Source organism: Drosophila biarmipes, unplaced genomic scaffold, assembly GCF_025231255.1.
Source record: "Drosophila biarmipes strain raj3 unplaced genomic scaffold, RU_DBia_V1.1 ptg000019l, whole genome shotgun sequence".
In the NCBI taxonomy this organism is placed as follows: Eukaryota; Metazoa; Arthropoda; class Insecta; order Diptera; family Drosophilidae; genus Drosophila; species Drosophila biarmipes.
The window spans coordinates 5,695,699-5,716,779 of NW_026114537.1; the positions used below are offsets into that span (position 1 = coordinate 5,695,699).

At 47.2% G+C, this 21,081-nt stretch overlaps 1 protein-coding gene across 1 annotated transcript in view; it reads left to right on the forward strand.

Annotated features, from left to right (window-relative positions):
- LOC108021864 (peroxisomal acyl-coenzyme A oxidase 3) overlaps nt 1–20,478 on the forward strand; it is a 53,851-nt gene extending 33,373 nt beyond the window's left edge. The window contains exon 8 of the mRNA XM_050890344.1: nt 20,417–20,478. Within this exon, the coding sequence (XP_050746301.1) occupies nt 20,417–20,464 (48 nt within the window). The 3' untranslated portion in view covers nt 20,465–20,478. The remainder of the gene's footprint in view (nt 1–20,416) is intronic.
- Nucleotides 20,479–21,081: the final 603 nt, after the last annotated feature.

The following is a 21,081-nucleotide window of genomic DNA, read 5'->3' on the forward strand; positions in this document are numbered from 1 at the left end:
TGGTGTTGGGTTCTCGGGCATACGCCGATCCGGGAGTTCTCTCCCTTCCGGCTCGTTACTCTCGGGGTTCGGTCTCGCCGCTCCGGGACTTCACAAATCGGAACCGTAGGCTCTCCAGGAAAATTCCATTCGAGACCGTAATGGTCGACCGTTCTCCCTTCTGGCTGATCGCGCCAGGATATGCTCAACTCCACTTGGCGCACGGGGCTCATGCCGGGACACGCCAAAGTAGTGCTTGGAGCAAAGTACACTTGGGTTCGACAGGCTTACCCCCGGCCTTCACTGCTCCAAGTCTGATGGGCCATCCAGGCGTAACGCCAGGACTTCGTTGGCAGGAATAAGCAGACTATCTTGACTTAGCCCCTTTAACGTCTCGACGTAGCAATCTTGCTCCCACGTCGCTGCTTACGGCGACTCGCTTTGTTGGGGCTCCCTCGGAGTTTACTTGGTTGGTTTTCAGTTCACTTGGTATCTGATCGACTGCTTGCCTTAACTCTTCGACTCTTCTCCTCGTGATCGACTGACCTTATTCGACTGATCGTAATCGACTGCTCCTGCTGCCAGTGCCCTGCGGGTTTAAATATTATTTATTATTATGAAACTAAACGAGAAGGGCATTCTTGGCCTGCTTTCCGACCTTGCTTTTAAACTCGATATTTTTCCATGAAATCTATTCATTATGTAGGGGTACCAGCATCTTCAGCGCGCAATTGTCTCCGCTCCGGTTGTCTACGAGCGACCGCATTGGTGGCGTGACGTGACTTACAAGGATTACCTATAGCGATCAAGTTTGTAGGTTAATTGAATTATGATGTACATTACATATTGATCATCGCTTTTAAAAATAATTATATTTCAATGAAACTATTATTAAAGAAAAAGTGTGTTGACATGATCTGATCTTTGTATCTCGACCAACTTAATCCATTGTAACGAACTGATTAATTTGCTTTTTGCTCTCTACGAGATTTGTGCAGCTAGCTCAGTAGATTCTGTGTGTTCGTCCCACCAAATTTATACAAACGTGTCTGTCTAGTAGTTCAAAGAGAAAGCACAGAATTCACAGGTTTGTAGTAGGTTTATTGCGGGTATAACTACAGTCTGCCTTATAATTTGCTTGTCCTCGCCTCGTTGACACGTTGTTCTGGTTTTGTAGCTCCCTGAAGATTCTTGTCCGCTGCCGACGCGTTGACTTGGTGACTGCTTGGCAACGATTCAGTCTTGCTATGGGGTCAGCCGTGCGCGCTTAGGGAAGCGTCACCGTTCTTAGACTAGGGTGAACAGACTGACGAGTTCTCCAGGATAACTCCTCTCGACACACGACCGCCTATCCCTTGCCCGGATGGTCCCACTGGGGTTTCCGCTCAGATCGTGCGGACAGTCAAGGCGAAGGAAGCTGCCTCGCTCTTCACTTCACTTCTACGCCTTGTGTAAACGAACGGTCCACCTCACCCATTCGCTTATTGTCCGTGCCGTCCCTATGGGCTCGACTTTCCTTGCGGGGCTGTTGCGGTGTGGCGTCCTGCTTGCTGATGGCGGCGTGACTTCTGGTGTTGGGTTCTCGGGCATACGCCGATCCGGGAGTTCTCTCCCTTCCGGCTCGTTACTCTCGGGGTTCGGTCTCGCCGCTCCGGGACTTCACAAATCGGAACCGTAGGCTCTCCTGGAAAATTCCATTCGAGACCGTAATGGTCGACCGTTCTCCCTTCTGGCTGATCGCGCCAGGATATGCTCAACTCCACTTGGCGCACGGGGCTCATGCCGGGACACGCCAAAGTAGTGCTTGGAGCGAAGTACACTTGGGTTCGACAGGCTTACCCCCGGCCTTCACTGCTCCAAGTCTGATGGGCCATCCAGGCGTAACGCCAGGACTTCGTTGGCAGGAATAAGCAGACTATCTTGACTTAGCCCCTTTAACGTCTCGACGTAGCAATCTTGCTCCCACGTCGCTGCTTACGGCGACTCGCTTTGTTGGGGCTCCCTCGGAGTTTACTTGGTTGGTTTTCAGTTCACTTGGTACATGATCGACTGCTTGCCTTAACTCTTCGACTCTTCTCCTCGTGATCGACTGACCTTATTCGACTGATCGTAATCGACTGATCCTGCTGCCAGTGCCCTGCGGGTTTATATAGGGCTTCCGGAAACCGTTCTTCTCCTTATGCGCACGGCCCGCCGAAACTATCCACACCGGGTCCAAAGTCCATGGCTCCTGTTTGACCTTCTTGTCCTTCATGCGCTGCTTTCCGCCGACGTCAAGCCCGATACTGCCGTCCCGCTGATTCCCGTGATGCATATGGCATGCTTGTGTGCCGCTCCGCTGCCGAGATGTGGCACCTTCACTCTTGGTCCAAAGTTCACGGCCGCGTCCAAAGTCCGGCGGCGTACCGTTACTTCCTTTTGCTCACGAAACCTCGCTCCGCTCGCTAAGTCTCCGCTCTCTCTTTCTCTATCCTTGGTCTCCAAACTCTCTTGGTCTCCAAACCCTCTTCCTGCAGGAAACAGGACTACATTTTGGAAACATGGAAAGAAATTAGTTTTACTATAAAAGCATTCTTATAAAAAGAAAAACGTATCTAGCTTATTATTCTTCCATTAACAGAAGTTGGAAACCGTCAGAAGAGCAATATAAATATTATTAATATATTATTAATAAGTAAAATATTGCAACAACTTTTGTTTCGACAAAGGACCACAGTTCGTGCAACATGAAACATTTTGATAGGCTCTTTAAACGAAAAGTTTTTCTGAAACACACAAAATTAATGTGGAATCCGAACCACACCTGAATGGCTTACTGGCTTACTGCCTGGCAGCTGGAGACGACTGTTAAACGGGTCGAAGAACAGCAGAGTGATGGAAAGGATGCGTTTGAAAAGCGAAACAATATTCACGATTTTTACGCCCAAGAGCTTTCTATAATATACGGCAAGGTGAGATTCTTACCTGTCGAAAAAATGTGCTTGAGCAGTTGTTATCATTTTACGGAGCTCATCTAATCACCAAGTATGCCTCTGTTTTTTAATCGAGGTGGCTTCTTTCGCGAAAACTCACACGAACTGAAACTAAACGAGAAGGGCATTCTTGGCCTGCTTTCCGACCTTGCTTTTAAACTCGATATTTTTCCATGAAATCTATTTATTATGTAGGGGTACCAGCATCTTCAGCGCGCAATTGTCTCCGCTCCGGTTGTCTACGAGCGACCGCATTGGTGGCGTGACGTGACTTACAAGGATTACCTATAGCGATCAAATTTGTAGGTTAATTGAATTATGATGTACATTACATATCGATCATCGCTTTTAAAAATAATTATATTTCAATGAAACTATTATTAAAGAAAAAGTGTGTTGACATGATCTGATCTTTGTATCTCGACCAACTTAATCCATTGTAACGAACTGATTAATTTGCTTTTTGCTCTCTACGAGATTTGTGCAGCTAGCTCAGTAGATTCTGTGTGTTCGTCCCACCAAATTTATACAAACGTGTCTGTCTAGTAGTTCAAAGAGAAAGCACAGAATTCACAGGTTTGTAGTAGGTTTATTGCGGGTATAACTACAGTCTGCCTTATAATTTGCTTGTCCTCGCCTCGTTGACACGTTGTTCTGGTTTTGTAGCTCCCTGAAGATTCTTGTCCGCTGCCGACGCGTTGACTTGGTGACTGCTTGGCAACGATTCAGTCTTGCTATGGGGTCAGACGTGCGCGCTTAGGGAAGCGTCACCGTTCTTAGACTAGGGTGAACAGACTGACGAGTTCTCCAGGATAACTCCTCTCGACACACGACCGCCTATCCCTTGCCCGGATGGTCCCACTGGGGTTTCCGCTCAGATCGTGCGGACAGTCAAGGCGAAGGAAGCTGCCTCGCTCTTCACTTCACTTCTACGTTTTGTGTAAACGAACGGTCCACCTCACCCATTCGCTTATTGTCCGTGCCGTCCCTATGGGCTCGACTTTCCTTGCGGGGCTGTTGCGGTGTGGCGTCCTGCTTGCTGATGGCGGCGTGACTTCTGGTGTTGGGTTCTCGGGCATACGCCGATCCGGGAGTTCTCTCCCTTCCGGCTCGTTACTCTCGGGGTTCGGTCTCGCCGCTCCGGGACTTCACAAATCGGAACCGTAGGCTCTCCTGGAAAATTCCATTCGAGACCGTAATGGTCGACCGTTCTCCCTTCTGGCTGATCGCGCCAGGATATGCTCAACTCCACTTGGCGCACGGGGCTCATGCCGGGACACGCCAAAGTAGTGCTTGGAGCGAAGTACACTTGGGTTCCACAGGCTTACCCCCGGCCTTCACTGCTCCAAGTCTGATGGGCCATCCAGGCGTAACGCCAGGACTTCGTTGGCAGGAATAAGCAGACTATCTTGACTTAGCCCCTTTAACGTCTCGACGTAGCAATCTTGCTCCCACGTCGCTGCTTACGGCGACTCGCTTTGTTGGGGCTCCCTCGGAGTTTACTTGGTTGGTTTTCAGTTCACTTGGTATCTGATCGACTGCTTGCCTTAACTCTTCGACTCTTCTCCTCGTGATCGACTGACCTTATTCGACTGATCGTAATCGACTGATCCTGCTGCCAGTGCCCTGCGGGTTTATATAGGGCTTCCGGAAACCGTTCTTCTCCTTATGCGCACGGCCCGCCGAAACTATCCACACCGGGTCCAAAGTCCATGGCTCCTGTTTGACCTTCTTGTCCTTCATGCGCTGCTTTCCGCCGACGTCAAGCCCGATACTGCCGTCCCGCTGATTCCCGTGATGCATATGGCATGCTTGTGTGCCGCTCCGCTGCCGAGATGTGGCACCTTCACTCTTGGTCCAAAGTTCACGGCCGCGTCCAAAGTCCAGCGGCGTACCGTTACTTCCTTTTGCTCACGAAACCTCGCTCCGCTCGCTAAGTCTCCGCTCTCTCTTTCTCTATCCTTGGTCTCCAAACCCTCTTGGTCTCCAAACCCTCTTCCTGCAGGAAACAGGACTACATTTTGGAAACATGGAAAGAAATTAGTTTTACTATAAAAGCATTATTATAAAAAGAAAAACGTATCTAGCTTATTATTCTTCCATTAACAGAAGTTGGAAACCGTCAGAAGAGCAATATAAATATTATTAATATATTATTAATAAGTAAAATATTGCAACAACTTTTGTTTCGACAAAGGACCACAGTTCGTGCAACATGAAACATTTTGATAGGCTCTTTAAACGAAAAGTTTTTCTGAAACACACAAAATTAATGTGGAATCCGAACCACACCTGAATGGCTTACTGGCTTACTGCCTGGCAGCTGGAGACGACTGTTAAACGGGTCGAAGAACAGCAGAGTGATGGAAAGGATGCGTTTGAAAAGCGAAACAATATTCACGATTTTTATGCCCAAGAGCTTTCTATAATATACGGCAAGGTGAGATTCTTACCTGTCGAAAAAATGTGCTTGAGCAGTTGTTATCATTTTACGGAGCTCATCTAATCACCAAGTATGCCTCTGTTTTTTAATCGAGGTGGCTTCTTTCGCGAAAACTCACACGAACTGAAACTAAACGAGAAGGGCATTCTTGGCCTGCTTTCCGACCTTGCTTTTAAACTCGATATTTTTCCATGAAATCTATTCATTATGTAGGGGTACCAGCATCTTCAGCGCGCAATTGTCTCCGCTCCGGTTGTCTACGAGCGACCGCATTGGTGGCGTGACGTGACTTACAAGGATTACCTATAGCGATCAAATTTGTAGGTTAATTAATTAATTAATAATTTGCTTGAGCAGTTGTTATCATTTTACGGAGCTCATCTAATCACCAAGTATGCCTCTGTTTTTTAATCGAGGTGGCTTCTTTCGCGAAAACTCACACGAACTGAAACTAAACGAGAAGGGCATTCTTGGCCTGCTTTCCGACCTTGCTTTTAAACTCGATATTTTTCCATGAAATCTATTCATTATGTAGGGGTACCAGCATCTTCAGCGCGCAATTGTCTCCGCTCCGGTTGTCTACGAGCGACCGCATTGGTGGCGTGACGTGACTTACAAGGATTACCTATAGCGATCAAATTTGTAGGTTAATTGAATTATGATGTACATTACATATCGATCATCGCTTTTAAAAATAATTATATTTCAATGAAACTATTATTAAAGAAAAAGTGTGTTGACATGATCTGATCTTTGTATCTCGACCAACTTAATCCATTGTAACGAACTGATTAATTTGCTTTTTGCTCTCTACGAGATTTGTGCAGCTAGCTCAGTAGATTCTGTGTGTTCGTCCCACCAAATTTATACAAACGTGTCTGTCTAGTAGTTCAAAGAGAAAGCACAGAATTCACAGGTTTGTAGTAGGTTTATTGCGGGTATAACTACAGTCTGCCTTATAATTTGCTTGTCCTCGTTGTCTCCGATGGTACTGGCTGTCTCGATGTTCCCTCGCCTCGTTGACACGTTGTTCTGGTTTTGTAGCTCCCTGAAGATTCTTGTCCGCTGCCGACGCGTTGACTTGGTGACTGCTTGGCAACGATTCAGTCTTGCTATGGGGTCAGACGTGCGCGCTTAGGGAAGCGTCACCGTTCTTAGACTAGGGTGAACAGACTGACGAGTTCTCCAGGATAACTCCTCTCGACACACGACCGCCTATCCCTTGCCCGGATGGTCCCACTGGGGTTTCCGCTCAGATCGTGCGGACAGTCAAGGCGAAGGAAGCTGCCTCGCTCTTCACTTCACTTCTACGTTTTGTGTAAACGAACGGTCCACCTCACCCATTCGCTTATTGTCCGTGCCGTCCCTATGGGCTCGACTTTCCTTGCGGGGCTGTTGCGGTGTGGCGTCCTGCTTGCTGATGGCGGCGTGACTTCTGGTGTTGGGTTCTCGGGCATACGCCGATCCGGGAGTTCTCTCCCTTCCGGCTCGTTACTCTCGGGGTTCGGTCTCGCCGCTCCGGGACTTCACAAATCGGAACCGTAGGCTCTCCTGGAAAATTCCATTCGAGACCGTAATGGTCGACCGTTCTCCCTTCTGGCTGATCGCGCCAGGATATGCTCAACTCCACTTGGCGCACGGGGCTCATGCCGGGACACGCCAAAGTAGTGCTTGGAGCGAAGTACACTTGGGTTCGACAGGCTTACCCCCGGCCTTCACTGCTCCAAGTCTGATGGGCCATCCAGGCGTAACGCCAGGACTTCGTTGGCAGGAATAAGCAGACTATCTTGACTTAGCCCCTTTAACGTCTCGACGTAGCAATCTTGCTCCCACGTCGCTGCTTACGGCGACTCGCTTTGTTGGGGCTCCCTCGGAGTTAACTTGGTTGGTTTTCAGTTCACTTGGTATCTGATCGACTGCTTGCCTTAACTCTTCGACTCTTCTCCTCGTGATCGACTGACCTTATTCGACTGATCGTAATCGACTGATCCTGCTGCCAGTGCCCTGCGGGTTTATATAGGGCTTCCGGAAACCGTTCTTCTCCTTATGCGCACGGCCCGCCGAAACTATCCACACCGGGTCCAAAGTCCATGGCTCCTGTTTGACCTTCTTGTCCTTCATGCGCTGCTTTCCGCCGACGTCAAGCCCGATACTGCCGTCCCGCTGATTCCCGTGATGCATATGGCATGCTTGTGTGCCGCTCCGCTGCCGAGATGTGGCACCTTCACTCTTGGTCCAAAGTTCACGGCCGCGTCCAAAGTCCGGCGGCGTACCGTTACTTCCTTTTGCTCACGAAACCTCGCTCCGCTCGCTAAGTCTCCGCTCTCTCTTTCTCTATCCTTGGTCTCCAAACTCTCTTGGTCTCCAAACCCTCTTCCTGCAGGAAACAGGACTACATTTTGGAAACATGGAAAGAAATTAGTTTTACTATAAAAGCATTCTTATAAAAAGAAAAACGTATCTAGCTTATTATTCTTCCATTAACAGAAGTTGGAAACCGTCAGAAGAGCAATATAAATATTATTAATATATTATTAATAAGTAAAATATTGCAACAACTTTTGTTTCGACAAAGGACCACAGTTCGTGCAACATGAAACATTTTGATAGGCTCTTTAAACGAAAAGTTTTTCTGAAACACACAAAATTAATGTGGAATCCGAACCACACCTGAATGGCTTACTGGCTTACTGCCTGGCAGCTGGAGACGACTGTTAAACGGGTCGAAGAACAGCAGAGTGATGGAAAGGATGCGTTTGAAAAGCGAAACAATATTCACGATTTTTACGCCCAAGAGCTTTCTGTAATATACGGCAAGGTGAGATTCTTACCTGTCGAAAAAATGTGCTTGAGCAGTTGTTATCATTTTACGGAGCTCATCTAATCACCAAGTATGCCTCTGTTTTTTAATCGAGGTGGCTTCTTTCGCGAAAACTCACACGAACTGAAACTAAACGAGAAGGGCATTCTTGGCCTGCTTTCCGACCTTGCTTTTAAACTCGATATTTTTCCATGAAATCTATTTATTATGTAGGGGTACCAGCATCTTCAGCGCGCAATTGTCTCCGCTCCGGTTGTCTACGAGCGACCGCATTGGTGGCGTGACGTGACTTACAAGGATTACCTATAGCGATCAAATTTGTAGGTTAATTGAATTATGATGTACATTACATATCGATCATCGCTTTTAAAAATAATTATATTTCAATGAAACTATTATTAAAGAAAAAGTGTGTTGACATGATCTGATCTTTGTATCTCGACCAACTTAATCCATTGTAACGAACTGATTAATTTGCTTTTTGCTCTCTACGAGATTTGTGCAGCTAGCTCAGTAGATTCTGTGTGTTCGTCCCACCAAATTTATACAAACGTGTCTGTCTAGTAGTTCAAAGAGAAAGCACTGAATTCACAGGTTTGTAGTAGGTTTATTGCGGGTATAACTACAGTCTGCCTTATAATTTGCTTGTCCTCGCCTCGTTGACACGTTGTTCTGGTTTTGTAGCTCCCTGAAGATTCTTGTCCGCTGCCGACGCGTTGACTTGGTGACTGCTTGGCAACGATTCAGTCTTGCTATGGGGTCAGACGTGCGCGCTTAGGGAAGCGTCACCGTTCTTAGACTAGGGTGAACAGACTGACGAGTTCTCCAGGATAACTCCTCTCGACACACGACCGCCTATCCCTTGCCCGGATGGTCCCACTGGGGTTTCCGCTCAGATCGTGCGGACAGTCAAGGCGAAGGAAGCTGCCTCGCTCTTCACTTCACTTCTACGTTTTGTGTAAACGAACGGTCCACCTCACCCATTCGCTTATTGTCCGTGCCGTCCCTATGGGCTCGACTTTCCTTGCGGGGCTGTTGCGGTGTGGCGTCCTGCTTGCTGATGGCGGCGTGACTTCTGGTGTTGGGTTCTCGGGCATACGCCGATCCGGGAGTTCTCTCCCTTCCGGCTCGTTACTCTCGGGGTTCGGTCTCGCCGCTCCGGGACTTCACAAATCGGAACCGTAGGCTCTCCTGGAAAATTCCATTCGAGACCGTAATGGTCGACCGTTCTCCCTTCTGGCTGATCGCGCCAGGATATGCTCAACTCCACTTGGCGCACGGGGCTCATGCCGGGACACGCCAAAGTAGTGCTTGGAGCGAAGTACACTTGGGTTCCACAGGCTTACCCCCGGCCTTCACTGCTCCAAGTCTGATGGGCCATCCAGGCGTAACGCCAGGACTTCGTTGGCAGGAATAAGCAGACTATCTTGACTTAGCCCCTTTAACGTCTCGACGTAGCAATCTTGCTCCCACGTCGCTGCTTACGGCGACTCGCTTTGTTGGGGCTCCCTCGGAGTTTACTTGGTTGGTTTTCAGTTCACTTGGTATCTGATCGACTGCTTGCCTTAACTCTTCGACTCTTCTCCTTGTGATCGACTGACCTTATTCGACTGATCGTAATCGACTGATCCTGCTGCCAGTGCCCTGCGGGTTTATATAGGGCTTCCGGAAACCGTTCTTCTCCTTATGCGCACGGCCCGCCGAAACTATCCACACCGGGTCCAAAGTCCATGGCTCCTGTTTGACCTTCTTGTCCTTCATGCGCTGCTTTCCGCCGACGTCAAGCCCGATACTGCCGTCCCGCTGATTCCCGTGATGCATATGGCATGCTTGTGTGCCGCTCCGCTGCCGAGATGTGGCACCTTCACTCTTGGTCCAAAGTTCACGGCCGCGTCCAAAGTCCGGCGGCGTACCGTTACTTCCTTTTGCTCACGAAACCTCGCTCCGCTCGCTAAGTCTCCGCTCTCTCTTTCTCTATCCTTGGTCTCCAAACCCTCTTGGTCTCCAACCCCTCTACCTGCAGGAAACAGGACTACATTTTGGAAACATGGAAAGAAATTAGTTTTACTATAAAAGCATTATTATAAAAAGAAAAACGTATCTAGCTTATTATTCTTCCATTAACAGAAGTTGGAAACCGTCAGAAGAGCAATATAAATATTATTAATATATTATTAATAAGTAAAATATTGCAACAACTTTTGTTTCGACAAAGGACCACAGTTCGTGCAACATGAAACATTTTGATAGGCTCTTTAAACGAAAAGTTTTTCTGAAACACACAAAATTAATGTGGAATCCGAACCACACCTGAATGGCTTACTGGCTTACTGCCTGGCAGCTGGAGACGACTGTTAAACGGGTCGGAGAACAGCAGAGTGATGGAAAGGATGCGTTTGAAAAGCGAAACAATATTCACGATTTTTATGCCCAAGAGCTTTCTATAATATACGGCAAGGTGAGATTCTTACCTGTCGAAAAAATGTGCTTGGGCAGTTGTTATCATTTTACGGAGCTCATCTAATCACCAAGTATGCCTCTGTTTTTTAATCGAGGTGGCTTCTTTCGCGAAAACTCACACGAACTGAAACTAAACGAGAAGGGCATTCTTGGCCTGCTTTCCGACCTTGCTTTTAAACTCGATATTTTTCCATGAAATCTATTCATTATGTAGGGGTACCAGCATCTTCAGCGCGCAATTGTCTCCGCTCCGGTTGTCTACGAGCGACCGCATTGGTGGCGTGACGTGACTTACAAGGATTACCTATAGCGATCAAATTTGTAGGTTAATTAATTAATTAATAATTTGCTTGAGCAGTTGTTATCATTTTACGGAGCTCATCTAATCACCAAGTATGCCTCTGTTTTTTAATCGAGGTGGCTTCTTTCGCGAAAACTCACACGAACTGAAACTAAACGAGAAGGGCATTCTTGGCCTGCTTTCCGACCTTGCTTTTAAACTCGATATTTTTCCATGAAATCTATTCATTATGTAGGGGTACCAGCATCTTCAGCGCGCAATTGTCTCCGCTCCGGTTGTCTACGAGCGACCGCATTGGTGGCGTGACGTGACTTACAAGGATTACCTATAGCGATCAAATTTGTAGGTTAATTAATTAATTAATAATTTGCTTGAGCAGTTGTTATCATTTTACGGAGCTCATCTAATCACCAAGTATGCCTCTGTTTTTTAATCGAGGTGGCTTCTTTCGCGAAAACTCACACGAACTGAAACTAAACGAGAAGGGCATTCTTGGCCTGCTTTCCGATCTTGCTTTTAAACTCGATATTTTTCCATGAAATCTATTCATTAGACCTTATTCGACTGATCGTAATCGACTGATCCTGCTGCCAGTGCCCTGCGGGTTTATATAGGGCTTCCGGAAACCGTTCTTCTCCTTATGCGCACGGCCCGCCGAAACTATCCACACCGGGTCCAAAGTCCATGGCTCCTGTTTGACCTTCTTGTCCTTCATGCGCTGCTTTCCGCCGACGTCAAGCCCGATACTGCCGTCCCGCTGATTCCCGTGATGCATATGGCATGCTTGTGTGCCGCTCCGCTGCCGAGATGTGGCACCTTCACTCTTGGTCCAAAGTTCACGGCCGCGTCCAAAGTCCGGCGGCGTACCGTTACTTCCTTTTGCTCACGAAACCTCGCTCCGCTCGCTAAGTCTCCGCTCTCTCTTTCTCTATCCTTGGTCTCCAAACCCTCTTGGTCTCCAAACCCTCTTCCTGCAGGAAACAGGACTACATTTTGGAAACATGGAAAGAAATTAGTTTTACTATAAAAGCATTATTATAAAAAGAAAAACGTATCTAGCTTATTATTCTTCCATTAACAGAAGTTGGAAACCGTCAGAAGAGCAATATAAATATTATTAATATATTATTAATAAGTAAAATATTGCAACAACTTTTGTTTCGACAAAGGACCACAGTTCGTGCAACATGAAACATTTTGATAGGCTCTTTAAACGAAAAGTTTTTCTGAAACACACAAAATTAATGTGGAATCCGAACCACACCTGAATGGCTTACTGGCTTACTGCCTGGCAGCTGGAGACGACTGTTAAACGGGTCGAAGAACAGCAGAGTGATGGAAAGGATGCGTTTGAAAAGCGTAACAATATTCACGATTTTTATGCCCAAGAGCTTTCTATAATATACGGCAAGGTGAAATTCTTACCTGTCGAAAAAATGTGCTTGGGCAGTTGTTATCATTTTACGGAGCTCATCTAATCACCAAGTATGCCTCTGTTTTTTAATCGAGGTGGCTTCTTTCGCGAAAACTCACACGAACTGAAACTAAACGAGAAGGGCATTCTTGGCCTGCTTTCCGACCTTGCTTTTAAACTCGATATTTTTCCATGAAATCTATTCATTATGTAGGGGTACCAGCATCTTCAGCGCGCAATTGTCTCCGCTCCGGTTGTCTACGAGCGACCGCATTGGTGGCGTGACGTGACTTACAAGGATTACCTATAGCGATCAAATTTGTAGGTTAATTAATTAATTAATAATTTGCTTGAGCAGTTGTTATCATTTTACGGAGCTCATCTAATCACCAAGTATGCCTCTGTTTTTTAATCGAGGTGGCTTCTTTCGCGAAAACTCACACGAACTGAAACTAAACGAGAAGGGCATTCTTGGCCTGCTTTCCGATCTTGCTTTTAAACTCGATATTTTTCCATGAAATCTATTCATTATGTAGGGGTACCAGCATCTTCAGCGCGCAATTGTCTCCGCTCCGGTTGTCTACGAGCGACCGCATTGGTGGCGTGACGTGACTTACAAGGATTACCTATAGCGATCAAATTTGTAGGTTAATTGAATTATGATGTACATTACATATCGATCATCGCTTTTAAAAATAATTATATTTCAATGAAACTATTATTAAAGAAAAAGTGTGTTGACATGATCTGATCTTTGTATCTCGACCAACTTAATCCATTGTAACGAACTGATTAATTTGCTTTTTGCTCTCTACGAGATTTGTGCAGCTAGCTCAGTAGATTCTGTGTGTTCGTCCCACCAAATTTATACAAACGTGTCTGTCTAGTAGTTCAAAGAGAAAGCACTGAATTCACAGGTTTGTAGTAGGTTTATTGCGGGTATAACTACAGTCTGCCTTATAATTTGCTTGTCCTCGCCTCGTTGACACGTTGTTCTGGTTTTGTAGCTCCCTGAAGATTCTTGTCCGCTGCCGACGCGTTGACTTGGTGACTGCTTGGCAACGATTCAGTCTTGCTATGGGGTCAGACGTGCGCGCTTAGGGAAGCGTCACCGTTCTTAGACTAGGGTGAACAGACTGACGAGTTCTCCAGGATAACTCCTCTCGACACACGACCGCCTATCCCTTGCCCGGATGGTCCCACTGGGGTTTCCGCTCAGATCGTGCGGACAGTCAAGGCGAAGGAAGCTGCCTCGCTCTTCACTTCACTTCTACGTTTTGTGTAAACGAACGGTCCACCTCACCCATTCGCTTATTGTCCGTGCCGTCCCTATGGGCTCGACTTTCCTTGCGGGGCTGTTGCGGTGTGGCGTCCTGCTTGCTGATGGCGGCGTGACTTCTGGTGTTGGGTTCTCGGGCATACGCCGATCCGGGAGTTCTCTCCCTTCCGGCTCGTTACTCTCGGGGTTCGGTCTCGCCGCTCCGGGACTTCACAAATCGGAACCGTAGGCTCTCCTGGAAAATTCCATTCGAGACCGTAATGGTCGACCGTTCTCCCTTCTGGCTGATCGCGCCAGGATATGCTCAACTCCACTTGGCGCACGGGGCTCATGCCGGGACACGCCAAAGTAGTGCTTGGAGCGAAGTACACTTGGGTTCCACAGGCTTACCCCCGGCCTTCACTGCTCCAAGTCTGATGGGCCATCCAGGCGTAACGCCAGGACTTCGTTGGCAGGAATAAGCAGACTATCTTGACTTAGCCCCTTTAACGTCTCGACGTAGCAATCTTGCTCCCACGTCGCTGCTTACGGCGACTCGCTTTGTTGGGGCTCCCTCGGAGTTTACTTGGTTGGTTTTCAGTTCACTTGGTATCTGATCGACTGCTTGCCTTAACTCTTCGACTCTTCTCCTTGTGATCGACTGACCTTATTCGACTGATCGTAATCGACTGATCCTGCTGCCAGTGCCCTGCGGGTTTATATAGGGCTTCCGGAAACCGTTCTTCTCCTTATGCGCACGGCCCGCCGAAACTATCCACACCGGGTCCAAAGTCCATGGCTCCTGTTTGACCTTCTTGTCCTTCATGCGCTGCTTTCCGCCGACGTCAAGCCCGATACTGCCGTCCCGCTGATTCCCGTGATGCATATGGCATGCTTGTGTGCCGCTCCGCTGCCGAGATGTGGCACCTTCACTCTTGGTCCAAAGTTCACGGCCGCGTCCAAAGTCCGGCGGCGTACCGTTACTTCCTTTTGCTCACGAAACCTCGCTCCGCTCGCTAAGTCTCCGCTCTCTCTTTCTCTATCCTTGGTCTCCAAACCCTCTTGGTCTCCAAACCCTCTTCCTGCAGGAAACAGGACTACATTTTGGAAACATGGAAAGAAATTAGTTTTACTATAAAAGCATTATTATAAAAAGAAAAACGTATCTAGCTTATTATTCTTCCATTAACAGAAGTTGGAAACCGTCAGAAGAGCAATATAAATATTATTAATATATTATTAATAAGTAAAATATTGCAACAACTTTTGTTTCGACAAAGGACCACAGTTCGTGCAACATGAAACATTTTGATAGGCTCTTTAAACGAAAAGTTTTTCTGAAACACACAAAATTAATGTGGAATCCGAACCACACCTGAATGGCTTACTGGCTTACTGCCTGGCAGCTGGAGACGACTGTTAAACGGGTCGAAGAACAGCAGAGTGATGGAAAGGATGCGTTTGAAAAGCGTAACAATATTCACGATTTTTATGCCCAAGAGCTTTCTATAATATACGGCAAGGTGAGATTCTTACCTGTCGAAAAAATGTGCTTGGGCAGTTGTTATCATTTTACGGAGCTCATCTAATCACCAAGTATGCCTCTGTTTTTTAATCGAGGTGGCTTCTTTCGCGAAAACTCACACGAACTGAAACTAAACGAGAAGGGCATTCTTGGCCTGCTTTCCGACCTTGCTTTTAAACTCGATATTTTTCCATGAAATCTATTCATTATGTAGGGGTACCAGCATCTTCAGCGCGCAATTGTCTCCGCTCCGGTTGTCTACGAGCGACCGCATTGGTGGCGTGACGTGACTTACAAGGATTACCTATAGCGATCAAATTTGTAGGTTAATTAATTAATTAATAATTTGCTTGAGCAGTTGTTATCATTTTACGGAGCTCATCTAATCACCAAGTATGCCTCTGTTTTTTAATCGAGGTGGCTTCTTTCGCGAAAACTCACACGAACTGAAACTAAACGAGAAGGGCATTCTTGGCCTGCTTTCCGATCTTGCTTTTAAACTCGATATTTTTCCATGAAATCTATTCATTATGTAGGGGTACCAGCATCTTCAGCGCGCAATTGTCTCCGCTCCGGTTGTCTACGAGCGACCGCATTGGTGGCGTGACGTGACTTACAAGGATTACCTATAGCGATCAAATTTGTAGGTTAATTGAATTATGATGTACATTACATATCGATCATCGCTTTTAAAAATAATTATATTTCAATGAAACTATTATTAAAGAAAAAGTGTGTTGACATGATCTGATCTTTGTATCTCGACCAACTTAATCCATTGTAACGAACTGATTAATTTGCTTTTTGCTCTCTACGAGATTTGTGCAGCTAGCTCAGTAGATTCTGTGTGTTCGTCCCACCAAATTTATACAAACGTGTCTGTCTAGTAGTTCAAAGAGAAAGCACTGAATTCACAGGTTTGTAGTAGGTTTATTGCGGGTATAACTACAGTCTGCCTTATAATTTGCTTGTCCTCGTTGTCTCCGATGGTACGGGCTGTCTCGATGTTCCCTCGCCTCGTTGACACGTTGTTCTGGTTTTGTAGCTCCCTGAAGATTCTTGTCCGCTGCCGACGCGTTGACTTGGTGACTGCTTGGCAACGATTCAGTCTTGCTATGGGGTCAGCCGTGCGCGCTTAGGGAAGCGTCACCGTTCTTAGACTAGGGTGAACAGACTGACGAGTTCTCCAGGATAACTCCTCTCGACACACGACCGCCTATCCCTTGCCCGGATGGTCCCACTGGGGTTTCCGCTCAGATCGTGCGGACAGTCAAGGCGAAGGAAGCTGCCTCGCTCTTCACTTCACTTCTACGCCTTGTGTAAACGAACGGTCCACCTCACCCATTCGCTTATTGTCCGTGCCGTCCCTATGGGCTCGACTTTCCTTGCGGGGCTGTTGCGGTGTGGCGTCCTGCTTGCTGATGGCGTCGTGACTTTTGGTGTTGGGTTCTCGGGCATACGCCGATCCGGGAGTTCTCTCCCTTCCGGCTCGTTACTCTCGGGGTTCGGTCTCGCCGCTCCGGGACTTCACAAATCGGAACCGTAGGCTCTCCTGGAAAATTCCATTCGAGACCGTAATGGTCGACCGTTCTCCCTTCTGGCTGATCGCGCCAGGATATGCTCAACTCCACTTGGCGCACGGGGCTCATGCCGGGACACGCCAAAGTAGTGCTTGGAGCGAAGTACACTTGGGTTCCACAGGCTTACCCCCGGCCTTCACTGCTCCAAGTCTGATGGGCCATCCAGGCGTAACGCCAGGACTTCGTTGGCAGGAATAAGCAGACTATCTTGACTTAGCCCCTTTAACGTCTCGACGTAGCAATCTTGCTCCCACGTCGCTGCTTACGGCGACTCGCTTTGTTGGGGCTCCCTCGGAGTTTACTTGGTTGGTTTTCAGTTCACTTGGTATCTGATCGACTGCTTGCCTTAACTCTTCGACTCTTCTCCTCGTGATCGACTGACCTTATTCGACTGATCGTAATCGACTGATCCTGCTGCCAGTGCCCTGCGGGTTTATATAGGGCTTCCGGAAACCGTTCTTCTCCTTATGCGCACGGCCCGCCGAAACTATCCACACCGGGTCCAAAGTCCATGGCTCCTGTTTGACCTTCTTGTCCTTCATGCGCTGCTTTCCGCCGACGTCAAGCCCGATACTGCCGTCCCGCTGATTCCCGTGATGCATATGGCATGCTTGTGTGCCGCTCCGCTGCCGAGATGTGGCACCTTCACTCTTGGTCCAAAGTTCACGGCCGCGTCCAAAGTCCGGCGGCGTACCGTTACTTCCTTTTGCTCACGAAACCTCGCTCCGCTCGCTAAGTCTCCGCTCTCTCTTTCTCTATCCTTGGTCTCCAAACCCTCTTGGTCTCCAAACCCTCTTCCTGCAGGAAACAGGACTACATTTTGGAAACATGGAAAGAAATTAGTTTTACTATAAAAGCATTATTATAAAAAGAAAAACGTATCTAGCTTATTATTCTTCCATTAACAGAAGTTGGAAACCGTCAGAAGAGCAATATAAATATTATTAATATATTATTAATAAGTAAAATATTGCAACAACTTTTGTTTCGACAAAGGACCACAGTTCGTGCAACATGAAACATTTTGATAGGCTCTTTAAACGAAAAGTTTTTCTGAAACACACAAAATTAATGTGGAATCCGAACCACACCTGAATGGCTTACTGGCTTACTGCCTGGCAGCTGGAGACGACTGTTAAACGGGTCGAAGAACAGCAGAGTGATGGAAAGGATGCGTTTGAAAAGCGAAACAATATTCACGATTTTTATGCCCAAGAGCTTTCTATAATATACGGCAAGGTGAGATTCTTACCTGTCGAAAAAATGTGCTTGGGCAGTTGTTATCATTTTACGGAGCTCATCTAATCACCAAGTATGCCTCTGTTTTTTAATCGAGGTGGCTTCTTTCGCGAAAACTCACACGAACTGAAACTAAACGAGAAGGGCATTCTTGGCCTGCTTTCCGACCTTGCTTTTAAACTCGATATTTTTCCATGAAATCTATTCATTATGTAGGGGTACCAGCATCTTCAGCGCGCAATTGTCTCCGCTCCGGTTGTCTACGAGCGACCGCATTGGTGGCGTGACGTGACTTACAAGGATTACCTATAGCGATCAAATTTGTAGGTTAATTGAATTATGATGTACATTACATATCGATCATCGCTTTTAAAAATAATTATATTTCAATGAAACTATTATTAAAGAAAAAGTGTGTTGACATGATCTGATCTTTGTATCTCGACCAACTTAATCCATTGTAACGAACTGATTAATTTGCTTTTTGCTCTCTACGAGATTTGTGCAGCTAGCTCAGTAGATTCTGTGTGTTCGTCCCACCAAATTTATACAAACGTGTCTGTCTAGTAGTTCAAAGAGAAAGCACAGAATTCACAGGTTTGTAGTAGGTTTATTGCGGGTATAACTACAGTCTGCCTTATAATTTGCTTGTCCTCGCCTCGTTGACACGTTGTTCTGGTTTTGTAGCTCCCTGAAGATTCTTGTCCGCTGCCGACGCGTTGACTTGGTGACTGCTTGGCAACGATTCAGTCTTGCTATGGGGTCAGACGTGCGCGCTTAGGGAAGCGTCACCGTTCTTAGACTAGGGTGAACAGACTGACGAGTTCTCCAGGATAACTCCTCTCGACACACGACCGCCTATCCCTTGCCCGGATGGTCCCACTGGGGTTTCCGCTCAGATCGTGCGGACAGTCAAGGCGAAGGAAGCTGCCTCGCTCTTCACTTCACTTCTACGTTTTGTGTAAACGAACGGTCCACCTCACCCATTCGCTTATTGTCCGTGCCGTCCCTATGGGCTCGACTTTCCTTGCGGGGCTGTTGCGGTGTGGCGTTCTGCTTGCTGATGGCGGCGTGACTTCTGGTGTTGGGTTCTCGGGCATACGCCGATCCGGGAGTTCTCTCCCTTCCGGCTCGTTACTCTCGGGGTTCGGTCTCGCCGCTCCGGGACTTCACAAATCGGAACCGTAGGCTCTCCTGGAAAATTCCATTCGAGACCGTAATGGTCGACCGTTCTCCCTTCTGGCTGATCGCGCCAGGATATGCTCAACTCCACTTGGCGCACGGGGCTCATGCCGGGACACGCCAAAGTAGTGCTTGGAGCGAAGTACACTTGGGTTCCACAGGCTTACCCCCGGCCTTCACTGCTCCAAGTCTGATGGGCCATCCAGGCGTAACGCCAGGACTTCGTTGGCAGGAATAAGCAGACTATCTTACTTAGCCCCTTTAACGTCTCGACGTAGCAATCTTGCTCCCACGTCGCTGCTTACGGCGACTCGCTTTGTTGGGGCTCCCTCGGAGTTTACTTGGTTGGTTTTCAGTTCACTTGGTATCTGATCGACTGCTTGCCTTAACTCTTCGACTCTTCTCCTCGTGATCGACTGACCTTATTCGACTGATCGTAATCGACTGATCCTGCTGCCAGGGCCCTGCGTGTTTATATAGGGCCTCCGGGAATCGTTCTTCTCCTTATGCGCACGTCCCGCCGAAACTCTCCACACCGTGTCCAAAGTCCATGGCTCCTGTTTGACCTTCTTGTCCTGCTTTCCGCCGACGTCCAGCCCGATACTGCCGTCCCGCTGATTCCCGTGATGCATATGGCATGCTTGTGTGCCGCTCCGCTGCCGAGATGTGGCACCTTCACTCTTGGTCCAAAGTTCACGGCCGCGTCCAAAGTCCGGCGGCGTACCGTTACTTCATTTTGCTCACGAAACCTCGCTCCGCCCGCTAAGTCTCCGCTCTCTCTTTCTCTATCCTTGGTCTCCAAACTCTCTTGGTCTCCAAACCCTCTTCCTGCAGGAAACAGGACTACATTTTGGAAACATGGAAAGAAATTAGTTTTACTATTAAAGCATTCTTATAAAAAGAAAAACGTATCTAGCATATTATTCTTCCATTAACAAAAGTTGGAAACCGTCAGAAGAGCAATTAATAGCATATATTATTAATACGTAAAATATTGCAACAACTTTTGTTTCGACAAAGGACCACAGTTCGTGCAACATGAAACATTTTGATAGGCACTTTAAACGAAAAGTTTTTCTGAAACACACAAAATTAATGTGGAATCCGGACCACACCTGAATGGCTTACGGGCTTACTGCCTGGCAGCTGGAGACGACTGTTAAATGGGTCGAAGAACAGCAGAGTGATGGAAAGGATGCGTTTGAAAAGCGAAACAATATTCAGGTTTTTATGCCTTTATAGCGCACAATTTACCATGTTTTTTTACAAGTTTGTAAGCTGCTTACATGATTCTGTCGAAAAAATGTGCTTGAGCAGTTGTTATTATTTTACGGAGCTCATCTAATCAGGTGGCTTCTTTCGCGAAAACTCACACGAACTGAAATTATACGAGAAGGGCATTCTTGGCCTGCTTTCGGACCTTAAGGATTGCACCCACAGATTTTATTTTGAACTCTCCCTTGGGCGTGCGTGATGGAAATGTAAGTGACTTTTAATTATACCCGTTACTCGTAGAGTAATAGGGTATATTAGATTCGTCGGAACGTATATAACTGGTAGGAGGAAGCGTTTCCGACCCAAAAAGTATATATATGGCGAGTCAATCTAGCCATGTCCGTCTGTCCGTATGAACGCTGAGATCTCGAAAACTATAAAACCTAGAACAGTCAAACTTTTTCATACAGATTCTTGGGCTTCCTGCGCAGCGCAAGCTTGTTTCAGAGGGGTGCCCGCCCACTCTAATGCCCACAATCCACAAACAAAATTATAACTGAAGTCTGATTGTCTCATCAATACTTAGCGACTGACCTAAAGAAAATGGGCGTGGCACATTTTTAAGCAGCAAAGTGATATTTTAGGGCGCCACCCTTCGGGACGGACTTAAACGTTTTAACCGGGCGTTCTAT